The sequence below is a fragment of the Caloenas nicobarica genome, chromosome 21, assembly GCF_036013445.1.
Source record: "Caloenas nicobarica isolate bCalNic1 chromosome 21, bCalNic1.hap1, whole genome shotgun sequence".
Classification (NCBI taxonomy): Eukaryota; Metazoa; Chordata; class Aves; order Columbiformes; family Columbidae; genus Caloenas; species Caloenas nicobarica.
In genome coordinates this window covers 3,340,414-3,361,788 of record NC_088265.1, presented here as the reverse complement: position 1 = coordinate 3,361,788, position 21,375 = coordinate 3,340,414, and the positions used below count along the sequence as shown (strand labels likewise).

At 49.1% G+C, this 21,375-nt stretch overlaps 1 protein-coding gene across 1 annotated transcript in view; it reads left to right on the top strand.

Annotated features, from left to right (window-relative positions):
- Positions 1-15,999, top strand: part of PLXNA2 (plexin A2) — a 167,115-nt gene extending 151,116 nt beyond the window's left edge. The window contains exons 27-32 of the mRNA XM_065649738.1: positions 2,102-2,201; positions 4,305-4,495; positions 5,079-5,248; positions 6,891-7,103; positions 8,538-8,688; positions 9,576-15,999. Coding sequence (XP_065505810.1) covers positions 2,102-2,201; positions 4,305-4,495; positions 5,079-5,248; positions 6,891-7,103; positions 8,538-8,688; positions 9,576-9,671 — 921 coding nt within the window. The 3' untranslated portion in view covers positions 9,672-15,999. The remainder of the gene's footprint in view (positions 1-2,101; positions 2,202-4,304; positions 4,496-5,078; positions 5,249-6,890; positions 7,104-8,537; positions 8,689-9,575) is intronic.
- The last annotated feature ends 5,376 nt before the right edge of the window (positions 16,000-21,375 follow it).

Here is a 21,375-nt window from a genome sequence, read left to right as displayed (position 1 = left end):
TCGCTGCATCCTCGCTGCATCCTCGCTACCCCCATGCAAATGCAGTTCTCGTGTCTGGGCTTCTGCACCCCTGCTCTCCCCGCTCCAGGTTTTGTTTTTCTTGAAGGTGTTTTGTGCAGCATGTTTCCAGCTTGTTGAAGAATCAGAATATTTATAAAGTTGTAAACCAGCCAGCCAGCTTTGCAGGCATCTCCGGGGTTTAATGGGAGTGTGGCAACAGCAGAGTGAGATGGGAAACGAATGTGTGTTACATCTGATGCTAATTTACACGCCGGTGTTTTTTAGCTGACAAGAGCCATTCGACCCAAAATTTAGAGAGTGAGAGTGCTCTGTGTATGTGTGGAATTTTTAATGCCTCTCTCCCAGTTAACTACAGCACTGCTGGAAATGGATCCCAGTGCAGCGACTGAGGAGCTGCTGCCGGCGTGTCCAGGTTTCTCCCTCGTGAAATTCAACTGAAGTGGCAGCTAATAACAGCCTGAGAAAATAATATCACCACTGATTGTTTCTTAATAAGTTGGATGAAGTGAGGCAGGAGCAGAAGAGGAAATAATAGAGGTGTTTGAAGTGTTTTGCTTAGAAATATCTCACTTTTGTACTGTGAAACACGAGTCACTGTTATTTCCACTATCACTAGCGCTAATAATTCTCATTTACATGAAACCTTTCATCTGAATGGCAGCCAAAGTCCTGATGGAATCGACGATCGCTGTGTGCAGGTCACTTGGGGGCAGCAGATTTTGTACAAAAGCCTCTTCTGCTGCGGGGAGATGCTGGGGGAGCAAAATCCGGCTGCTGCCCCCAACTGTCCCTGGGACCGAGCCCCTCACAGGACTCCTGGCAAATAATGGAGGACTTAGCCCCAAAAGCGATTTCTCCGGCATGAAGAGGCGTTTCTGTTGTACAGGTCTTCTAAGTGATTTATCTCTTGGCTGGTCCACCAGCCCGCGAGACGCGGTGACTCCGCTCGCTGCCCCCTCGCCGTGCTGCACCACGGGCTGCGAGTTCAAGATTAAAAGACACTCAGGCCCGTTCCCTGGAAACCCGCAGATTCTTAATTAAGGGAAATAAGTTTAAAAATTTGCAGTGACTACTGGATTTATAGGGAGGATAAAATTAAACATGGCTACTAAAATCTGCTATAACAAAATCTTGTTAGCACTAATGTTCATTTATACTTCGACTTGCCAGCATTTAATTCCTTCTCTGGTGCAGCAGAGGGACTGACAATTTAATACCCTGAAAGATGGCTTGATGGCTTGCCCAGCTGTAAATCAAACTTTTAAAGTTCCTAAAAATTGCTAAAATAAAAAATGGTTTAATAGGAATGCTTTACGGTCTGTAACGTGATTATAGCCATTTTACTCCCTCTGCATTGTTACTTTAATTGGATCACAACAATTCTTGAGATTCTCATTTTTATTGGAGAAAATGCAATCTTAAATCAGAACGACCAAAAACATCTTCAGTACATCTTTTTATTTATCGCTCCTCTCCTTCAGCCCCTTGCTGCAGAGCGGTTGCTGCCCCAGGACAGAGCTCCCCGGGGACCCCGTCCCATGCCCAGGACGGGCCCTGGGGACTCACCTGCCTTGTCAGGGCTATAAAGATGCTGAGGGGTCTGGAGCATCTTTGTGCCGAGGAAAGGCTGAGAGAGCTGGGGCTGTTCAGCTGGAGAAGCTGAGAGGGATCTGGTCGATGGGATCGATATCTCAGGGTGGGTGGCAGAGGATGGAGCAGACTCTGTTCAGTGGTGCCCAACGCCAGGGTGAGGGGCAACGGGCACAGACTGAAACACAGGAGGCTCCATCTGAACACGAGGAGGAACTTCTTTGCTGGGAGGTGCCAGAGCCTGGGCCAGGCTGCCCAGAGCGGGTGTGGAGTCTCCTGCTCTGAGACATTCAAACCCGCCTGGACCGACCTGTGTGATCTGCTCTGGGGACCCTGTGTGAGCAGGGCTGGGCTGGGGATCTGCAGAGGTCCTGCAACCCAACCAGCCTGGGGTTCTGTGACTCTGCAACCTGCATTTGCTGGATGAGCAGCTGGTGATCGCAGTGCGGACGGTGGATCTCACTGATCTTCTCTTCCTTCGCCTCCCCAGGTATCAGACCGCTCCGTTGTGGCTCTCGTTCCCAAACAGACCTCTTCCTACAATATTCCTGCCTCTGCCAGTATATCCCGAACGTCTATTAGCAGATACGGTAAGAAGCAGAGTTAAGGGCTGGGAGATGGTGGCTCATGGATACGGCTGGGCTGTGCTGCACATTTTAGAGCCAGCCTGGAGCTTGCAGCTTCACTTGAGAATGTATCTTGATGGGGCCAGTGTGGCTGCTGCCTTTGTTGCAGGAGGGGCAACACCTTAAGGGAATTAGGTGGGGAAAAAGCAGCAGCTTCCCCCAAAGAACCTCACCACGTCAGCCGAAATGAAAGTACTTTCATGCACCAAATAGCAAAAGTTCCTTGGCTACTGTTTTTTTGCAAAGGCTTTTCCATCTATAAGCACAACAGCAAAAAGACCAGAGAAGCTGAGAGGAGGGAAAAGGAAATGCCAAGCACAACGTGAGCAGCTTTTGGAAATGTGGGTCTTGGAAAAGCCCAGGGAAAAGCTTTTGGCTCAGAGGGGATGGATGCTGCAGAGCACACGAGGAGCTCCGGCCGCAGCAAAGCAGCTTCGTGACCCTTGTGTGTGAGCGCGGCTGCACCTCAGAAAAGCCCAATTCCTTCATCTAGTTTGTCTCTTAGTGTAGGATCCTGAATTCTTAGCTAATGGGTCAAAAATGGGCACCGGCAATCTTAACTCGGCATGCTCGGATCTGCACACCTGGGAATTCATTATTTGCATAATAGCGGGGTCGGCGCTTTGCAGAGGGTCCCTGAAGATACTGCAGCCCGAGTAAATGAGTCTGCGAGGTGCCAGGTGCGCATTTATAGCACTAAATCCCCAATAATAGTAATAATGTACTTCCATAAAAGGCAGCAGTGGCAAAATCTCTAGTGCGCTGATCTTTTATTATCTTTCATTTTACAGTGTTTTACAAACGAGATGTCTCCTGATGAACCCGTCTCCTTCTCTTGTTTAGAGCACCCAAAATAACGTGGGGTTTTTTCGAGTAAGGGTTCTGAGGAGCCATCCACAGGACAGTCTTGAGGGAAAAGCCAGAAGAAAAGGCGTTTTTCCCTGTGAGGTATAGTCGAGCTGAGGGCCCAGCGCTTCCTACGCTTCAGGTGATGGAAAAACCGAGACTGGATCACACAACCTGAGTCCTCAGCGCTCCCTGGTCTGTGTCAGATGGAAAAGCTTTTGCAAACTACCGATATGAGCTATCATTGCTCATGTGAAGATTAATACTTGTAATTGCGCAGACAGAATTTCAATTAGATACTTATTTACTTCCCCCATTATATATCAGTACAGAGCTATGTTTAAAAATAGAATTACTAGATCCTTCCCTAGCTGTCCCACTGTCTGTCTTCTTAATTATATCAGCTGGAGCACTCATTTATCTAAGCCTTAAACAGGGATGAAAATCTAGCTAGTTTGGTAATGACTTGCATATTTCCTTCAGCTGATTTATGATTGATCCCCTTACCCTCGCTGAGGAGGGTGAGCTAAACTTGAGAAAAATGCACAAGGTTCCCAGAGAACAAAGAAATTTAGTGAGAGGAAAAAAACTGGTTGAGCTTCTCAGCCCCGTGTCTCGGCTTGAAGACATCGTGGATGGGATCCAGGGAGGTTATTTGCCTTATTTGGGAAGTTAAATACAGGGTGTTTCAACAAGATGGACCCAGTTTGCAATTTCAAGGTCTTTGCAATTGGGTCCATCTTTTTGAAACACCCTGTCTATCTCACATCTTCGGCCCTTCGTGCTGGTTGCGCCAGGCAGCTTATTTACAAAATACAGATATTGGGACTCCAGTGCTGCAGGAGTTTGTGCGTGAGCTGTAACTTTGGGAGGAATTTTTTCTGGATACGCATTATAGAGTTCACATAAGTAAAGGATGTGAATGGACCAGAAAAATCCCGTGTCTGAGTGTGAAAACAGACAAGCTCAGGACTGAGGGACTCTATTCAGTGAAGGCCAACACGTATCTTTGACAAATGCCAAATTTTGTTGGTGCCTGGGTGGTATTACGTTTCTTTACCCTATAACAAAGCCGGTGCGGATGATTTTGGCATCACTGAGAAGAGATGGGGGAATGAAGAAGGGGTTTGCTTGGAGCATGAGCAACTTTTCTTGGACTAGATGGCCTTCAAAGGTCCCTTCCAACCCAAACTCTTCTACAATTCTCTTCCCATGGTTCAGACTCCACCTTCCGCTACACCGGCAGCCCCGACAGCCTGCGCTCCCGAGCCCCCATGATCACCCCCGACCTGGAGAGCGGGGTCAAGGTCTGGCACTTGGTCAAAAACCACGACCACGGAGACCAGAAGGAAGGAGACCGGGGCAGTAAGATGGTGTCTGAGATCTACCTGACCAGACTATTAGCTACAAAGGTAACTGCTAAGTTTACTTGAAGGTCCTTCTAGATGCCGGGGGTCCTGCGCGGTCCCTAATGATGCTCAGCTCCTGGAGGTGGGGGGACTGTCCCTTGTCCCTGCCAGGCTTTCCTGGGCCCTAGACATTAGGCAGCTTCTGGAGCAGCAACAGAGACACAGCCCAGATTTCCTCATGCTGCAAAGTGATTGCTGCAATACTTTGTTCTTCTGCACGGTATTAAAACACAAAGGGTTAGAGAGATGCAGCAGCGCTTGTGAATATTTAACCCGTTTCCTTGGCCAGAGAGCGCTTTCCTGCCTTTAACCGTGTATTCATCACTGTAGATAATGCTTTTGAAAGCAAAAGAAATTGGTTTAGGTTAGAAATAAAGAGAAGGTGCAGTAGCTGCAGGCTGGAGTGTTCCCTGGGGGTCAGCGTTCCTAAAGACCCCGAACTTATTTATTCCTGTGGGATCCGTGGCGGCTCTTTGCGGGGCCGTGCAGAGCTGGCAATGCCATCTGCTGTCCCCTCCTGCCACCGCTGCTTAACCGAGCGTGTGCCCGTCCCTCCCTTCCCCTTCTCGGTCGCTGCTCCCATCAGGGTACGCTGCAGAAATTCGTGGACGACTTGTTTGAGACGCTGTTCAGCACCGTGCACCGCGGCAGCGCGCTCCCGCTGGCCATCAAGTACATGTTCGATTTCTTGGATGAGCAGGCAGATAAGCACGGCATCCACGACACCGACGTGAGGCACACGTGGAAGAGCAATTGGTAAGAAGGGAGGAGGGTGGAAGAGGGGCAGACCTGAGTATTGAGCAATTATCTGCATCCGAGGGAAAAAACAGAAATGGGGAAGAGCTTTGGGAAGGCTGGGATCAACCAAGTCCCATAGCTCTGAAGCATGAGATGTACCACAAAGCCATGATGATGCTTTTCAGCCAGCACCGCCACTGTCCCGGTGCCTTGTGCAGGTTTGGGGTTTGATCGTGGTTCCTCCTTCGTGCGTGCACAAGCTGAAACCCGTGTTAAACCACAAGCCCCACAAATCTGAGTTCTCTGCTCGGGTGGGAGCTGGGCGCTGGCTTTGGGCTATAGATCCACAAGCCTGGACTTTGGAAATCTGGGTTTGCTGAGCCGGTTTGCTCACGGGGAGCAGGGAGGAGGTGACACGAGGGGAAGGAGCCAGCCCTGCATGCGGTGACATGGGCTGCAGCCGGGTTCAGCCTCCTCCAAACAATGGGAGCTCTCACGTCTCTGCCTCTGCCGTTATTTTAGGATTAAAAGCTCTGTGGGTTAGAAATTTACTTCTGCAAGGAAGAAAAAAATGTACCGAAAATGCTTGCTCCCCGAAGGTTTTGTATTTTCCCCCGGGTCCCTCATGGTTTAAAAAGCCTCTTAATCATCATGGCTGCAAAAGCTGGGTTCCCCGCTAAGGCTGTGGGAAGCGAAAAACAATTTATTGAAAGCTTTAGAAGGAGTTATTAGGATAAAAAATCTTTAATGACAAAAAAAAAAAAAAAAAGAGACAAAGCAATAAAAAAGAAAGCGCCGACCAGCAAATGTTGCTCTGCCAGAGCGGTTGGGCCACGTGGAGCCCTGGTCCTTCCTTCTGCCCTGGGGCACAGGGGCTTGGGAGGAGGGTGAAAATTCAGTCTCTGAACTGACAGAACTAACGCTTTGGTTGGCTGCAGCATTCCCAGAGAGGGAATTTTGGTGGGGAGATGGGAGAAGGCCGCTGGAGCAGCTCAAAGCAAACAGGGGCTTGGAAGAGAGAAGCGGGGTCAGGGGAGCCGGCGGCGCCGGGATGCGCTGAGCCGCTCGCCTGCAGCGCAGCAAGAGTTAAGGCTGAAACCTTCCGCGCAGCTTGCTGGATAGATGGAGGGAGCTGAGACTTGAAAGGTAATAGAAAGCAGCAGCTGGGTTTTTGATCCTGCTATACAGGCAAAGAAAAAAAGGAATAATAATTCGCCTTTGATTGCAAAGGCCTCGGGATCTGGGGACAAAGCCTCTGATGCCTGCTGCACCGCTGGCAGGTGATGGGCTGCGGTGTGGCCGGGCAGCGGCTGATCAGCGCGGGGACGGCGGCGCCGCTGACCCCACCTCTAATGAACTGGGTTTAATGGGCTCCTCGCAGAGCCGCTTGCCCGGTTCCACCAACGGCCGCTCAGCTCTGCCCTGGTCGCTGTTCTGCGCAGGATCAGACCCCGGAGCAGCTCCCAGGCACACAGGGCAGCAGGTCCAACCCAGGCATCTCAGCACCCGTTGCAAACAATCCAGGCAGGACTGGGCTAACTGGTGTGTGATGGAGCTGCTACTCAGTCTGCTGCTACTTCCAACCATTTGTATTCTGCAGTAAATGTCTATTTGTAGCTTTTGCCTTAACATCTAATTTTGTTCCTTGATTTTCCTACAGTCTCCCCCTCCGATTCTGGGTGAACGTCATCAAAAACCCCCAGTTCGTGTTTGATATCCACAAAGGCAGCATTACAGACGCCTGCCTCTCTGTCGTGGCTCAGACCTTCATGGATTCCTGCTCCACCTCGGAGCATCGTCTGGGCAAGGATTCCCCTTCCAACAAGCTGCTGTACGCCAAGGACATCCCCAGCTACAAGAGCTGGGTGGAGAGGTGAGCGGCAATACATGGGTGCAGGGCTGGCTGGGGTGCTCCAGTCCCGTCGGACCTCCCGCACGGAGCAGCTTCGCTCTCGGTGGCCGAGGATGCAGTGCGGCGGCTCTTGCAGCAACCTGGTGGCACAGCCCAGCCCTGATGAGCAGCAATGCTCTTATTTTCAGCTTGTTGCAGACCAAGATCACATTTTGCTAGATCATAGAATAGTTTGGGTTGGAACGGACCTTCCCAGCCCCCCCAGTGCCCCCCCTGCCATGAGCAGGGACATCTGCACCAGCTCAGGTTGCTCAGAGCCCCGTCCAGCCTGGCCTGGGATGTCTCCAGGGATGGTCGGATGACCATGAGCCAGCACTGTGCCCTTGTGGCCAAGAAGGCCAATGGCATCCTGGGGTGTATTAGAAGCGGGGTGGTTAGTAGGTCAAGAGAGGTTCTCCTTCCCCTCTACTCTGCCCTGGTGAGACCTCATCTGGAATATTGTGTCCAGTTCTGGGCCCCTCAGTTCAAGAAGGACAGGGAACTGCTGGAGAGAGTCCAGCGCAGGGCCACAAAGATGCTGAAGGGAGTGGAGCATCTCCCGTGTGAGGAAAGGCTGAGGGAGCTGGGTCTCTTTAGCTTGGAGAAGAGGAGACTGAGGGGTGACCTCATCAATGTTTATAAATATATAAAGGGTGGGTGTCACGAGGATGGAGCCAGGCTCTTCTCGGTGACAACCAACAGTAAGACAAGGGGTAATGGGTTCAAGCTGGAACACAAGAGGTTCCACTTAAATGTGAGAAGAAACTTCTTCTCAGTGAGGGTGACGGAACACTGGACCAGGCTGCCCAGGGGGGTTGTGGATTCTCCTTCTCTGGAGACATTCAAAACCCACCTGGACGCCTTCCTGTGTAACCTCAGCTGGGTGTTCCTGCTCCGGCAGGGGGATTGGACTAGATGATCTTTCGAGGTCCCTTCCAATCCCTGACATTCTGTGATTCTGTGATTCTGTGATGGTTCATCCACCACCTCTCTGGCCGACCTGGGCCAGGCTCTCACCACCCTCAGGGCCAACAATTCCTTCCTCATATCCAGCCTGAATCTCCTTTAGTTTAAAACCATCACCCGTTGTCCTATCGCAACAGGCCCTGCTAAAAAGTCTGTCCCCATCTTTCTTATTGGCCCCTTTTAAGTACAGAAAGGCCACAATAAGGTCTCCCTGGAGCCTTCTCTTCTCCAGGCTGAACAACCCCAATTCTCTCAGCTTATCCTCAGAGATATTCCACCCCTCTGATCATTTTTGTGGCCTGCTCTGGTCCCTCTCCAACACTCCATGTCTTTCATAAAATGAAATGACATCCTTTTCCCCACAGAAAATTAGTTTAAATCCCAAGGAGAAGAGGGGCGTTTGGAGCCTCCGTGTTTCTCACGGCCGCCCTCGGCCCTTCCTTCCCGCAGGTATTACGCAGACATCGCCAAGCTCCCCGCCATCAGCGACCAGGACATGAACGCCTACCTCGCCGAGCAGTCGCGCCTGCACTCCGCCGAGTTCAACATGCTGAGCGCGCTCAACGAGATCTACTCCTACGTCAGCAAGTACAGCGAGGAGGTGGGTGCCCCTGGGCGAGTGCGGAGTTTGTGGGGGAGATGAGATGCTCTGTGGGGTGGCGGGTCAGGCAGGGATCCCCCTTCGTGTCCCCCAGAGCTCCGTCCTCCTCCTCGACGCAGAACCACCGCATCTTTGCATCGCTGCTGTTCTGTTCGTGCACAAATTGGCCCAGGTCCTGGCCATGCCTGTAGTTTACTTCCCAGGGGGACTGAGGGCTAAAATATTGTGGGAGCAAAGGCATCCCTCAGCTTTGGCGTACGCCCAGTGCAGCCCACTCCTAAATGCGGTGGAAAATCATCATGGCCCAGTGAAGCTCCCCAGAAACATCCCCGTCTTCTGGGAACAGCGTGGTACAAATCCCATGTTGCAGTGACACAGGCTCCTGTTTGCAAAGAATCCCTGGCAGCGTGAGCTCCTTTAATGAATGCATCACTTGAAACCAGGTTCTCGCCATCTGTTCCACCCCTTCATTTCAGTGTAAGAAGAACCTATTTTGCAATTATGTCCATTAAAAGGAAGGGCTTTGTCATTTAATTGCATGTATACATTTGTGATACAATGCCACAGCCATTTTCCGATTAGAGTTTAAAAATCTCATAACTTCTGTGCTAAATGAGACAAGAAATGTGGAGTCCAAGGTACAGCAGCGGGAACAACTGTGTTGTGTGGGTGACGTGCACCGAGCGGTCCAAGAAATCAATGAGAACAGCGAAGCGCTCGTCACGTTGTTTTGCATTTCATTATTTAAGTCTCACGCGTCCACATTTCACGTTGCTCACGTCTTGCTGCCCACCCACCTCTACCACCCCCTCTCACACACTGACTCCTTTCTCTGTTTGTTTGGGTTTTTTTCTTCCCCCCCTCCCTTTTTATTTTTTCTGTACCAGCTCATTGGGGCTTTGGAGCAGGATGAACAGGCACGTCGGCAGCGTCTGGCATACAAAGTAGAGCAACTTATTGGTGCCATGTCTATTGAGAGCTGAAGAATGGCTGCGGAGCTCACGAACAGCAAAGGGCAGAGGTTTGCACGGACTGTCGGGAATTAAGAGGGAGAACAAGCAGGAATTAAGAGCAAGAAAAAGCAGGAAAGGTGCTGGACACATCTAAATACCAAGGCTCTTCTGGAGGGAGCAGAGACTGGCCCAAGGACTGACTGTGTTCCAAATCATACAGAATCCGGTTTGAAAAGGCAGGAGGAGGAGAAGACAAATCATCTCAATCAAAGTCAAATCAAGATGGATCATTTTTTCGAGCATACATGGGAAGAAGGAACCTGGAAAGTCTGGATGTCTCCATAACTGCTGCTTTGCATGAAAATTGTTTGATGTATATTAGAAAACAAAACTTTACTTAAAGGGTTTTTTTTTAAAAAAAAAAAAAGAAAGAAAGGAAAAGAAAAAAACAGAGCAAAAACACAGAGGCCACAGAGATAATCCTGGCAACAAGCTCTGAATCCTGTCCTCGAGAGAACCCGAGGATGCGGCTCAGGCGTTCTGCGAACAGACTTTTATGCCGATTGGAAAGTCTGGAAAACCGAAATTCTCTTTTTGGGATCTTATAAAAAATTATGAGCACAAGTTTGCACCACACCTTTTTACACAAGTAAAATAGCAGTTTAGCCAGAAAATAGTTCAGTGGCTGAGTAACTTATAGGCACTAGAAGGAACTATACTCAATTGCAAAACCATCAGATCATCCAACCTGTCTTGAAATCCAGCTTTATCGATGTATTTATATAGTGTCAATATATATCTATTTTTTTTAAATCCCATTTACTGTTGAACGAGGAAAGATCTTGATTTTAAGTGCTTTCCCCTTTTCCGGCCCCATTCTGCCTCGCAGGGCGCCGGTGCCGCCGCGGTGACCCGGCAGTGCCGTGCGCGGTGCTGTCGCCATGGTCACGGCCATGGTCACGGTCATGGTCACGTCCAGCGTGGTCGGCACGTTGCTGGTTTCTGCCGGTACAATTTGCGCAGAAGCATCCGGCCACCCTCTCCCCAGCGGGCAGAGCTGCGATGAAACCTCTTCGGTTGCGTTTTGGGGCGGTTTCTGGCAGCTGCCTCTTATTTCTTGCAGTAAAAAACAAAAAAACAAAAAAACAACAAACCCCCAATGTTTACAGTGTTTACAGTGAGCGATACTTGAAAAGACTGGCCGGAGCGAGATGAGATATTTATTGCTTTTCTGTTTGACTTGCAGAGCTGATCAGCACGGGCTCCCTTTGAGTTTCTCCGCCAGCGTTCGCGGTGCCGCCCAGGGTCGGGTTCAGGATTTGAATTTCCACTGGGGAAGGGAAAGAAATCTTTGCTCCAGGCAAGGGAAAACCTAAACCAGTGTTCCAGGGGCCAGCTAGTGCTGCTGTCTTGTCTCTGTCTCAGCGTCTCGTTGTGATATTCAGTTCCTCGCTGGCCCCCACGGCGTGTGTTCTTGTGGCCAGTGACAGGCAAACGTTTGTCAGTGTTGTTTCTTTAAAAAGACACCAAAGCTTATGTGTGTCCCTTTGTAGAGTGCCAGGAGGGGAAGGAACGCTGTAAATATTTCTCCCTGTAATAAATATTGATATTTGTGCAGGCTGCAGTGGGGAGGACAGGGTGATGAGGTGTCATGGAAATACAAGTATTGGCTGCATGAGCTTGGCGGGGCTGTGCAGACTGGGACCTCCGTCTGCAGCCAGCGGGTGTCGAAGGAAAATCCATTTTCATATCTGTCCCCTCCTCCACCGTTCCTGCCCAGAGAAGCCCCGGGAGGGTCCCCATGGGCTGCACCAAGAGAGCTGCCGGCTTTCGGTCTTGGGGCGCAGCCCTAGGGGGAACCAGCGACAGCGAGAAGCGCGTAGGGAAATACTCAGGAAACTTGTTGGTTTAATTACCGTTCAGTAAAAGCCATGCCAAGTCCACTTTCTTTTGGTAATCCACTTTTGTGGGTTTCTCTGGGCCCTATTAATGCTCTGGAAGAAAATACTGATAATCATCAACCTCGTGCAATAAGTTCTTGACATTTACAATGGCCTGAGCTTTGGAACTGGAGGGCTGAGATTTACTGAGGCACGGAGAGAGCTGCCAGAAACAGAGACTGAGAAGCAGAGCAGGATTCGTGCTGCCTGTTATCGGGAGAATTCTTTTCCCGGGGATCCTCCTTGTGCACAGCCAATCTCATTTTAAAGACAGAAAATGTGCAAATATCCAGGTTGCCCTGTTAAAGTCTGGTGAATGAGCCTGCCCTGCTCTTTGCTGGGGTGTTACAGGGGATTGCGGAGTGTCAGGTTTTGAAATCCTCCAGGTCTCGTTTTTTACGGGTTTCTGTTACTGCTGTTCACAGCGATCCGGCACGCAGCTTATTTGAGTGATTTCTAGATCTGTATTCTAGTTGTGGTCATTGTCTTGGGTATTCATCTGAAAATCGCTCACCAAATTATTATGGTACTCTGAAACCCAAAGAAAACACTCCAAACAGTTTCCAAACGCTTCTGAATATTGGTCTGAATAGTTATCTCTGCAGGATTCATGGAATGTGAGTACTGCCCGAAGCAAAGACCCGGCTTTTCATCCCCCTGGGGGCTGGTCAATGTGTGCTTGCCCTACAGCCCAAGTTAGGCCCTCGTGGTTCTCTTTTTTTCACATCTATTTGAGAGGCTTTTGAGTAGCCGCTTTTGAGCCTCCTTTGCTCCTCCTGCTCTCTACCTTCTGGCCAGGAACACCCCATAAAAGAAAAAAAAGACGCGTAGATGAGGTTCTTGGGGAACGTGGTTCAGTGCCAGTTAGGTGAACAGTTGCACTCGCTGACCCTGAGGGTCTCTTCCAACCAAAATGATTCTATGATTCTATAAGCATTTTGTCCTTCCCCTTTCCCTAGTGTTTTCTCGGCAAAGGCGAAGGTCCCTGACCATCCTCAGGGCTCCAGATGCTCCGTGCACACTAAAAGAATCCAACGTGTCCACGCTGGCTAAACACGGGATGTGTATTCCATGAATACACCAGAGCACTCGGGAGGGATGGACTTGGATTTTCAGTGCTGTGGGAGGAATTTGAGCAGAGGAGGAAAAGGGAAAGCAGCAGGAGCACTTTGCAAACCAGTAAGTTGTTACACTTCTGACTGGCTTCCGAAGGAGGCAGCAGAAACATCTCTTCTTCCATCATCTGAAAAGGCATTAGGAGGATGATGTAGGGAACAGCACGGTGCTGGCTGGAAGGGGTGGCCTGTAAATAATCTATCAAGTGTCTGCTTGTGGTGGTTGACATGAATTATGGATCTTTACAGGCAATTATATGGAACGAAGCAACTTATCCCCTTGGGACAAAGGACTTGTAATCTATAGCCCTGTTTGCATCCGGCTTTTCAGTTATTCTGTTGGGAAGAGGGAGCTTCAGATCTCAAAATGGCATTTCCTTCACACTTGCAGCAAACTGGACTCGAGATTTGGTCAGGAGGGGGCCATGACTTTGCCTTAGATGAAACGATTTCACATCCCTCTCATTGCCCCCTTCCTCCTGCAAAGCCAGTTGGTGTTTTGATTCTCCAGTTCACTTCGTTTCAGGTATTTCGACATCAAAGTGGGAGACGTCATTTTCCGGAATCTCTCTGCCTGGTGTCACCACTTAAATAATTCTATTTAATCTTCTGCTCATGAGCTATCAAAGCACCCACTCCAAGGGGGAGCGAGGTGCTAATCAAACGCTTCACCACCTTGAAAGCCTTTATTAAAAACCCGTATACAAAAGTCTAACTTACAGGCAAGCTTGTCTCCTCCGCATGAGCCCTGCTGTGGAGCACCACAATGCTGCAGCCCACCAAAGTCCAGAGCATGTGGACATCAAGTGGTCCACGCTTTGCCATAAAGGACGGATTTATGTTGAAAGGGAGGCAGGAGAGATCAGCACGGCCAAAGCGCTGGAGCCTCTGGGGGATCCAGCACGGACCAGTCCGCAGCTGCACGAAAACCCAGTGGGAAGCAGCGCTGAGAAATAAAAACCACCTGCCGTGGGTGGGCAGCATGCCAGGCAGGGGAGGTTCATCCTGAAGGATGCTGGACGCGGCTGTGCCGTTCGGCGATGCCTTCCCGCAGGGTCTCGGTGCTGTGACGCGGTGGGGATGGCGAGTGCGGTTGCTCGACACGGTGGCACCAGAGACCTTCATCACAGCAGTGCCTTCAACACACTGTCTTAAAATCCTAACAGCCCGTCCCCACCTAAGTTCTCTCCCCTACCCGCAACTGGACTTCACCAAAAAATGTCATAACGTAGGAAACAATTTGGGTGGGCATGTAGAGGACTAAAGCAAGAGGACTTAAAGCTCCGGGGCTGCGTTCCTGCGTGCTGCTGGCTCCGAGCACCTTGGGTAAGTCATTTAAGTCGGCGTGGAAAGGGTCGGAGCGCTTCCCTCCTCCGGTGGGCACGACCTACAAACAAGGTCTTATTTCCAGAAGTCTCGAGCAGCCAGCGGGGATGAGGAGAGACCTGCCCGCTGCTCTCACCCTGTCCCTGGAGCAGCAGGTTGGCAAAGGGCAGAGCAGGTCCCAGCACGGTCCTCGTGATGCTCGCGGATCCGGTTCCCTGGCAGCAGCCCAGTCGCTGGCTCGTCTCCATCCCGTTTCCAGTGCTGTCAGAGCTCACCTGCCACCGGGACGCAGCTCGCCAAACTAAATGAAACTCCAATAGACTTGACTTGAATAAGCTGGGACATCAGGGGAAGCCCACAAGCGACTGGACCCTGGAGAAAAAAAAAAAACACACAAAAAAAAAGAAACAACAACAAAAAATGTTCAGAGAAGGATCAATAACTGACATCAAAGAGGCATTAAAATGCCACAAAGCTTCAGCCATCCTACTTCAGAATTGCATCTGTACCATAAACCGCAAGCCAATAACGCAGGGAGCTGCGACGTTGTATATAGTTGCGTACTAGGTAGAGCTCGGTGAGCAGTTCCGTCTGTTTAGTGAATGTGTCTTCGGTGAAAACTCCCGCGCTGCCCCGTCCTTCGCCCAAGGCCACCAAAACCAGTGGGTTGGAGGCCAAAGGCAAAGTGCTGGTGGCAGCTAAGAGGCCACCCAGCACCCTCATGGACAGGATGCTTTTTTTCTTCTTAGTTAGACCTTCGGTGGGGAAATAATTGGAGTAAAAGATGCCAGTGTGCACCGCGAAGAAGGTGCCGTTCGGGATCCGCTGAGCTAAGCAACCCCGAATGTGCAATTTCAGTGTAGGCTGGGGCAGATCAGTTTTGCAGGAGAAGAGGATGGGTGCCTTCAAAGCGATTTTTGTCGCCTGGAAGGCTTTGTCCAAAGCCTCTGTTTGCCATGAAAAGTCCCCAGCTTTGGGTGGTGGCCCCATTCTGGGCAAGGCACGGCAGAGCGGCCGGTGTCCCCGCTGTGAGCACGGGAGCATCCGTGTCCTTCTTCTTTCAGATCCCCATTTGCCCCCGTGTTACCCGTTCCTCTCCTTTCCTTGTAAAAGTGGAATATAATTCTGAAAAAACAGACATTCCTGCAACACGGCAGAACATCCTCAAAAGACCTGCAGGGTCCATCCAATTGCATGGGCAATATCCCAAACTCTCTGAGCCTCCTGAGGCTGCCAAATCAAATACAAAATCTCCTGTATGGCCTTTTCTTTGAGATTTTTTTTAATACCTCTTATTTCAAATAAGCTTGGAAGTTTATGCAATAGCTTCTCCATGGGATGTTTCAGTCTCACGGACCGGGCAGCAGAAAAGTGCGTCTGCAAGAGGAGCCGACGGAAGGTAAATGAGCTGATTTTGCCACGTTATTTCGTAGCTTCAGAAGATACAGCAGTAAAATGTCCTTCTCTTACTGATGAGTGTTTCTGTGCTAATGGCACCTTGGGGGCCGTTAGGAGAAGCGGTGGGAAGCAGCAAGGAGCCAATGTACAGGTACTAAAACTTGTGGAATCCCCAAAACTGTCACAGAATGTAGAGATATCAGCCGTGGAACCGGTTCTGATTTCTTCTGCCCGTCCCCCACCCCCCAAAAAACAAAAATCCATGCCAGTTTTAGGGGATTTGTGTATTGACAGGAGCAATGAATTGATTTGTGTCCATACCCATTCCACTGTATCGTTCTCTGGCTCATCCCCTCCCCATTATACTTGACACACTGGAGTTCTGTATTATATTTTTTTTAAGATGATTGTCTGGTTTTTTGTTGTTTTTACAAGTGTTGTGGAAAAAAATGTAAGAAAGTTTAAGTATTTAAAAATGTTCCAAGGATAAAAAAGGGGGTTTTGTTATTATTCTAATATATTATTGTGTACCTATTGTAAATATGAAACACTCCTATTTTGCAAGCCAAGGACTCACTTTGTACTGTTGTTATATATAAATAAAGTTTACTGGTTAAAAAAGCCCTCCTGAGCAGGTCCTTATTTTCTAACGTGGTGTGAGGCATTTATTGTAAAGCTGAGTCTACGGGTGAGAAATATGTACTTGCTGAATCACATCAGCAATAGATGGGTCACTGGAAATATGGAAATAACCCCAGTCTAGTGATGCTGGGGGTACAACTGGGTTGGATGGGGGTCTGGGATTGCCCCTGGGCTTCACCCTTGGAAAAGCAACTTCCCCCATTGCAGTAGGGAAAAATTTTCCAGTAATAAATGCAAAACCAAGTGCGGTGGGTGCGGGGAGGCTCCGTGGGACCGAGTGATGCTGCAGGCAAATGCTGTTTGCAAATAAAAGGCCTGGATGAGTTTTTAATGTTTTTTCCCCTCCTCGAAATGATCAGTCCTGAAGGTAAAATGCATTTGCTTCCATTTCATAAATTCAAGCTAAAATTTTAGCGAACGCTGAGAGGCATGAGCTGAGCAGTAGGAATCAGCAAGTGACGTCTTCAGCAGCTGTCTGTCAACTTTAATGACCAATATGGTTGCAATTACAGCAATGAACTTTCTCTAACAGCCCCAAATTACTCTGGGTGATGGTAAGTGACAGAAAAATTGAGACCCTTAAGGAAGCATTAGAAAAGAAACGTGGGGATCTGGAACAAGAAGTCTTACTGCTTTTTCTGAAGGATTTTAGGGTTTTTTTTCCTTTCTAAATTAGGTACTAAAAAGGCTAAATCTAACCCAGAAGGGGAAGGCACAGCACACTGTGGATCACAGCAGGGAGTTCAGTGCTGCCCCAAGATGTGGGTTTTGCACAGACATTTGACACTGAATCCGCTTGTTTTAGTGTCGCGCTAACAGGGCGATGTGGAGCTGCTCCTGTTTGAAGCCAATGCAAATATATCCTGTCAGCGCGGCAGTCTGCTCCTCAGGCAGGTCATTTTATCTCGTTTTCCTCAAATTGAGAGCCAAGCGTGACGTGAAGGCAGCTGGGCCACATCCTGCTGTCTCCCAGTTTAAACCAGTAGATTTTAACCTCGGCAGATCGATCCCATGGGCTCTCTTGGCTCTGATGCTGGCGGTCCTGTAACCGTTCCAGCGCGGAACTGGAATTTTCTGGAATATTCCCCCAATACTGAGCAAATTTTTACATGAATTATCGAAGTTAGGGAATCAAAGAGGGGATGATTGTTTTTCACTTGTGCCTTGGGTTAGTCTAAATTTATACCAACAATAAAATACGAACAGATCTGAGGTTCCCAGGGCTTTCCTAAGGACTGGAGGACCAAGAATAAAATACAAATAGATCTGAGGTTCCCAGAGCTTTCCTAAGGACTGGAGGACCAAAAATAAAATATGAACAGATTCGAGGTTCCCAGAGCTTTCCTAAGGACTGGAGGATCAAGAATAAAATACAAAGAGATCTGAGGTCCCCAGAGCTTTCCTAAGGACTGGAGGACCAAAAATAAAATATGAACAGATTTGAGGTTCCCAGAGCTTTCCTAAGGACTGGAGGATCAAGAATAAAATACAAATAGATCTGAGGTTCCCAGAGCTTTCCTAAGGGCTGGAGGACCAAGAATAAGATACTAACAGATCTGAGGTTCCCAGAGCTTTCCTAAGGGCTGGAGGAGCAGGGTGGGGTATTATATTTTCCAGGGGACCTCTGGCGATGCTGATCTCTGGGCTGACTCGCTGGTGGCCATCGGGTTGTAGTGGAGTCGCCGGAGGCAGGACGGCTGCTGCCAGGACACATTTCCACCCCGTGCGTGACCTTTAAGAGATTATTGACTCGTTCAGCCCAGCAGAGGCGAAAGAAACTCCAATGCGAATCGACAGCATTGACCATGGGGTCATTTGTGTTCATCCGCACCTTGTTAATATATGTAATACAAGAAGTGTACTCAATTAAAAATTACATTTTATCTGGCACGCGCTTCACAGGGCTCTATTGGCACTGACAAGGTCAAGTGATGCTTGATAAAGGTTGTATAAGATGCAGGTGGTTTAGATCCCTCTATCATTTTCCATGTCCGATGAGGAAGAGGGAAGAGCCACAAAGCCGCGCTTTGGAAGGCAGCGCTAAAACGAAAAGTTTAGACCTGGCTTGGGTAAGGTTGTGGGTCAGAGCGAATATCCCTCTGGAAAGCAGCTGGTACCCACCCGTGCTGGGGGATCGCGGCTCTGCGGGCGCCTGGGGCAGCTTTTCTCTCTGAAACAGCAGCAAACCAGAATTTACCCTCCACCCCCCCCCATTTTCGCTTTGTTTGCGCTCACCCCCTGCACCCCCGAGAGCAGCTTTTATTTCACCTTCGGAATAGATGGGATTGCCCTGTTGGTTAATCACCGTCGCTCTGTAAATAGTAGACGGGATTTTGGACATCCTGGCGCTGGTTTTCAAGCCTGGTTATCAGGGCGAGCTAATGGAGGTGACACTTTCAATTATCAAATACAATCCTGGCATTAATATTGACCTGTTTAGATTCCAGCATCTTTTCTCCTCTGTGAATGCTTAGCTAGAGGGTGACATATAATTGTATGCAATCAGACAGCAATCTTAAACTGGCAGTGATAACCACACAAATCTTGCTTTTTATTCCAATAAGCGGGCGTGTTCTTGTCATATTTAAGGGGCTAACTCAGTCGGAACGGAAATTTAGCTTAGTGTTGAGTGGACACTTCTTTGCTTAAAATGGAGCACATCGCTAATGTTAAAACCCCTCCTCCCTAACCCAGAATTATTTCGTGGGACACTCAGGACCCCTCGCCGTGCCCGCTCTGCTGCCACATTTCCCCAGGTCAAGCTGGAACCTGAAAAGTATTAAAGTTGTAGTGGGGGCTACTGGTCTGACATCAACAGGATGAAAAGTAGCTTCAAGATCTTCCAGAAGAGAAATCTTGTATCTGCTCCAGTATATTGATGTGTTTGTGCAGGCAAGTGTATATAAAAATAATGTGGAAGTATTATAACACAATATAAAGTAGATGTACAGCATAATGCAACATGAACGTGTCTATTTATGTCACGAGTATACCCCAGGGTTCGTGTTAAACTTAAAAGTATTGATGCCAAAGTAAAGGATTTGTTTTTCTTTCAAAATAATGGTTATGAAAATGGAAACCACTCAGCCTTTATTGTTGCTTTATAATTAACTCCAGTGAAAGAATCTAATTACAAATGTTCAATTCTGCCCCATGGCAAAATGTCTAAGAAAAGGGAAGGGTGGCCAGGCTTAAACAACTCAGGTAAAAATTAACTCCATGGTAATATTTGATAATTAAGAATGTCTCTATCAGCTTGTCTGAGTGTTAATGAATCAGGCTGTTCTTTTCACGTTTGATTACTGGAGTTTTACGACTGCCATTTTGCCCTTATTGCTCCTGGAAAAAGGCTCGTCTATGGCCTGAGCACCAGGAATAATGTTTGGACGTTAATAAATAAATCCCATTCTTTCCTGAGTTAAGCTCTAATTATTTTTTGTTTATCCAAGGGAAATTTTGGAGGTCCTTAACTGCGTCCCCATGGGGCTGTGCATGTGTCCTCACCTCACACCACCTCCGTTTTAGAGCAGACCTGAAGGACTCATAGCAGTATAAAACACAAAACAGGGGGTTTCTGCTTTGTAGCCCATTTAAAACAATATGGGCAATGGTCGGTATAATTTGAAAACTGCCCGTTTGCGTTGTTGCTTTGCTTTGCTCAGCCCTCGCCACGAGCAGGGACATCTGCACCAGCTCAGGTTGCTCAGAGCCCCGTCCAGCCTGGCCTGGGATGTCTCCAGGGATGGTTCAGCCACCACCTCTCTGGCCAACCTGGGCCAGGCTCTCACCACCCTCAGGGGCAACAATTTCTTCCCCATGTCTGGCCTGAATCTCCCCTGTTCTATTTTAAAACCATCACCCCTTGTCCCATCGCAAGGGCCACTGACGCCCAGCGACTGGCTAAAGCAAAGAGCCCGGCGCTGGGACCTCCAGCTCCATAGACACAAAAGCTGGAGCTTGCACAGCCTCCTGCTGTTTCAAAGCAATAAATCTACGTTTACTCCTGCAGCGGAATTATTCTCCTCTGTGGTTCACTCCCAGCTTTGCTGCTGCCTTGCCATGTGAGCAACCTGCATGCTTCCCCCTGAAAAATACAACGGAGCTGCTTTCCCATCCCTTAATGCAGGTGCTGGGAGATTTGTAATTAGATTTGGAGAGCCTGAGATGAAAGGCACCGCGGAAGCAGTGGGGACATTCATTATACGAGGCCCCGCTGGGTGCCAGGGCTGGCTCTGGACACTCGCACCCGTTGTGGCCGAGGGGACACGGGGACACCGGGCTGGGCTGCACAACATTGTCATTCTGCTCCAGCCACTGCCGGCTGCCCGGAGAGGAGAAAGCATTTGCTCTTTTGTTAGCACTCCATTAGGCTGAGCTTTGAGGAAAAGATATAAATGCTTAAAAGTTCTTTTTCTTTTTTTTTTTTTTTTTTTTTTTGCCATGTTCAGCTTTCACAAAGGGAAGTGTTGGGATGATCTCGGGGAGGGGGAGAGTTGCTCTCGCATGAGTTTTTAAGCATTCTTTTGACGTTCATTTGATTTTTGCGGCAGAAACCTTCGATCTCTCTGAGCTCGCCACAAAGGCATTGCCTCGGGCTGTACAGGATTTTATAGACTAGGTCACAGACCTCATGCATATTTTATATGTGCTCAAAGAGCATTTTAGCCTTTGACAAGCACAGGTCAGAGTGCCAGCCCCCTGCCCGAGAGGGAAGTGGCTCAGGGCAAGTCGCACGGAACTAATCCGCCAAACAAATAGATCAAGCACCAGAAAGACTCAAATCCACTTTGGGAGAGAACTCGAAAGGATTGCTCTGTGCACGGTCTGGCCTTTTTGTCTACCTACACAAGTAGAAGCAGGACAATGGCCTGATGCTTCCAGAAGGATTACAAACTGCTGGCAGCAAAATAACAGCCCTGGACAGCAGCTCCTCCCATGCTAATTGCTGGGATTCACCTCTCCTGTTGCAGATATATAAGAGAGATCAGCTCTTCTAGAAGATGTTACCCCAGCTGAGCTAAATCACCTTCTGGAGATGCTGTAATTCGCCATCCGGCACACAAGAACAGTATTCATCGAGCAGAAGTTGGAGCAGCAGGGTGCTGCCAGGGCTCGGTGTGTACCGGCCATGGGAAATGCATCCCCAGTGCTCATTTACACACATACACGAATAAATCAACTGCCTCGTGGTACAGGGTTGCTAAGGGGGCTCTGTGGGAAGCTCGCTCCCAAGGATGCTCCTCTGAAACGAGGCAGAATCTCTTTCTCTATTCTCAGAGGAGCAGCGAGGAGCCGGTCGGTGGGGAAGCCAAT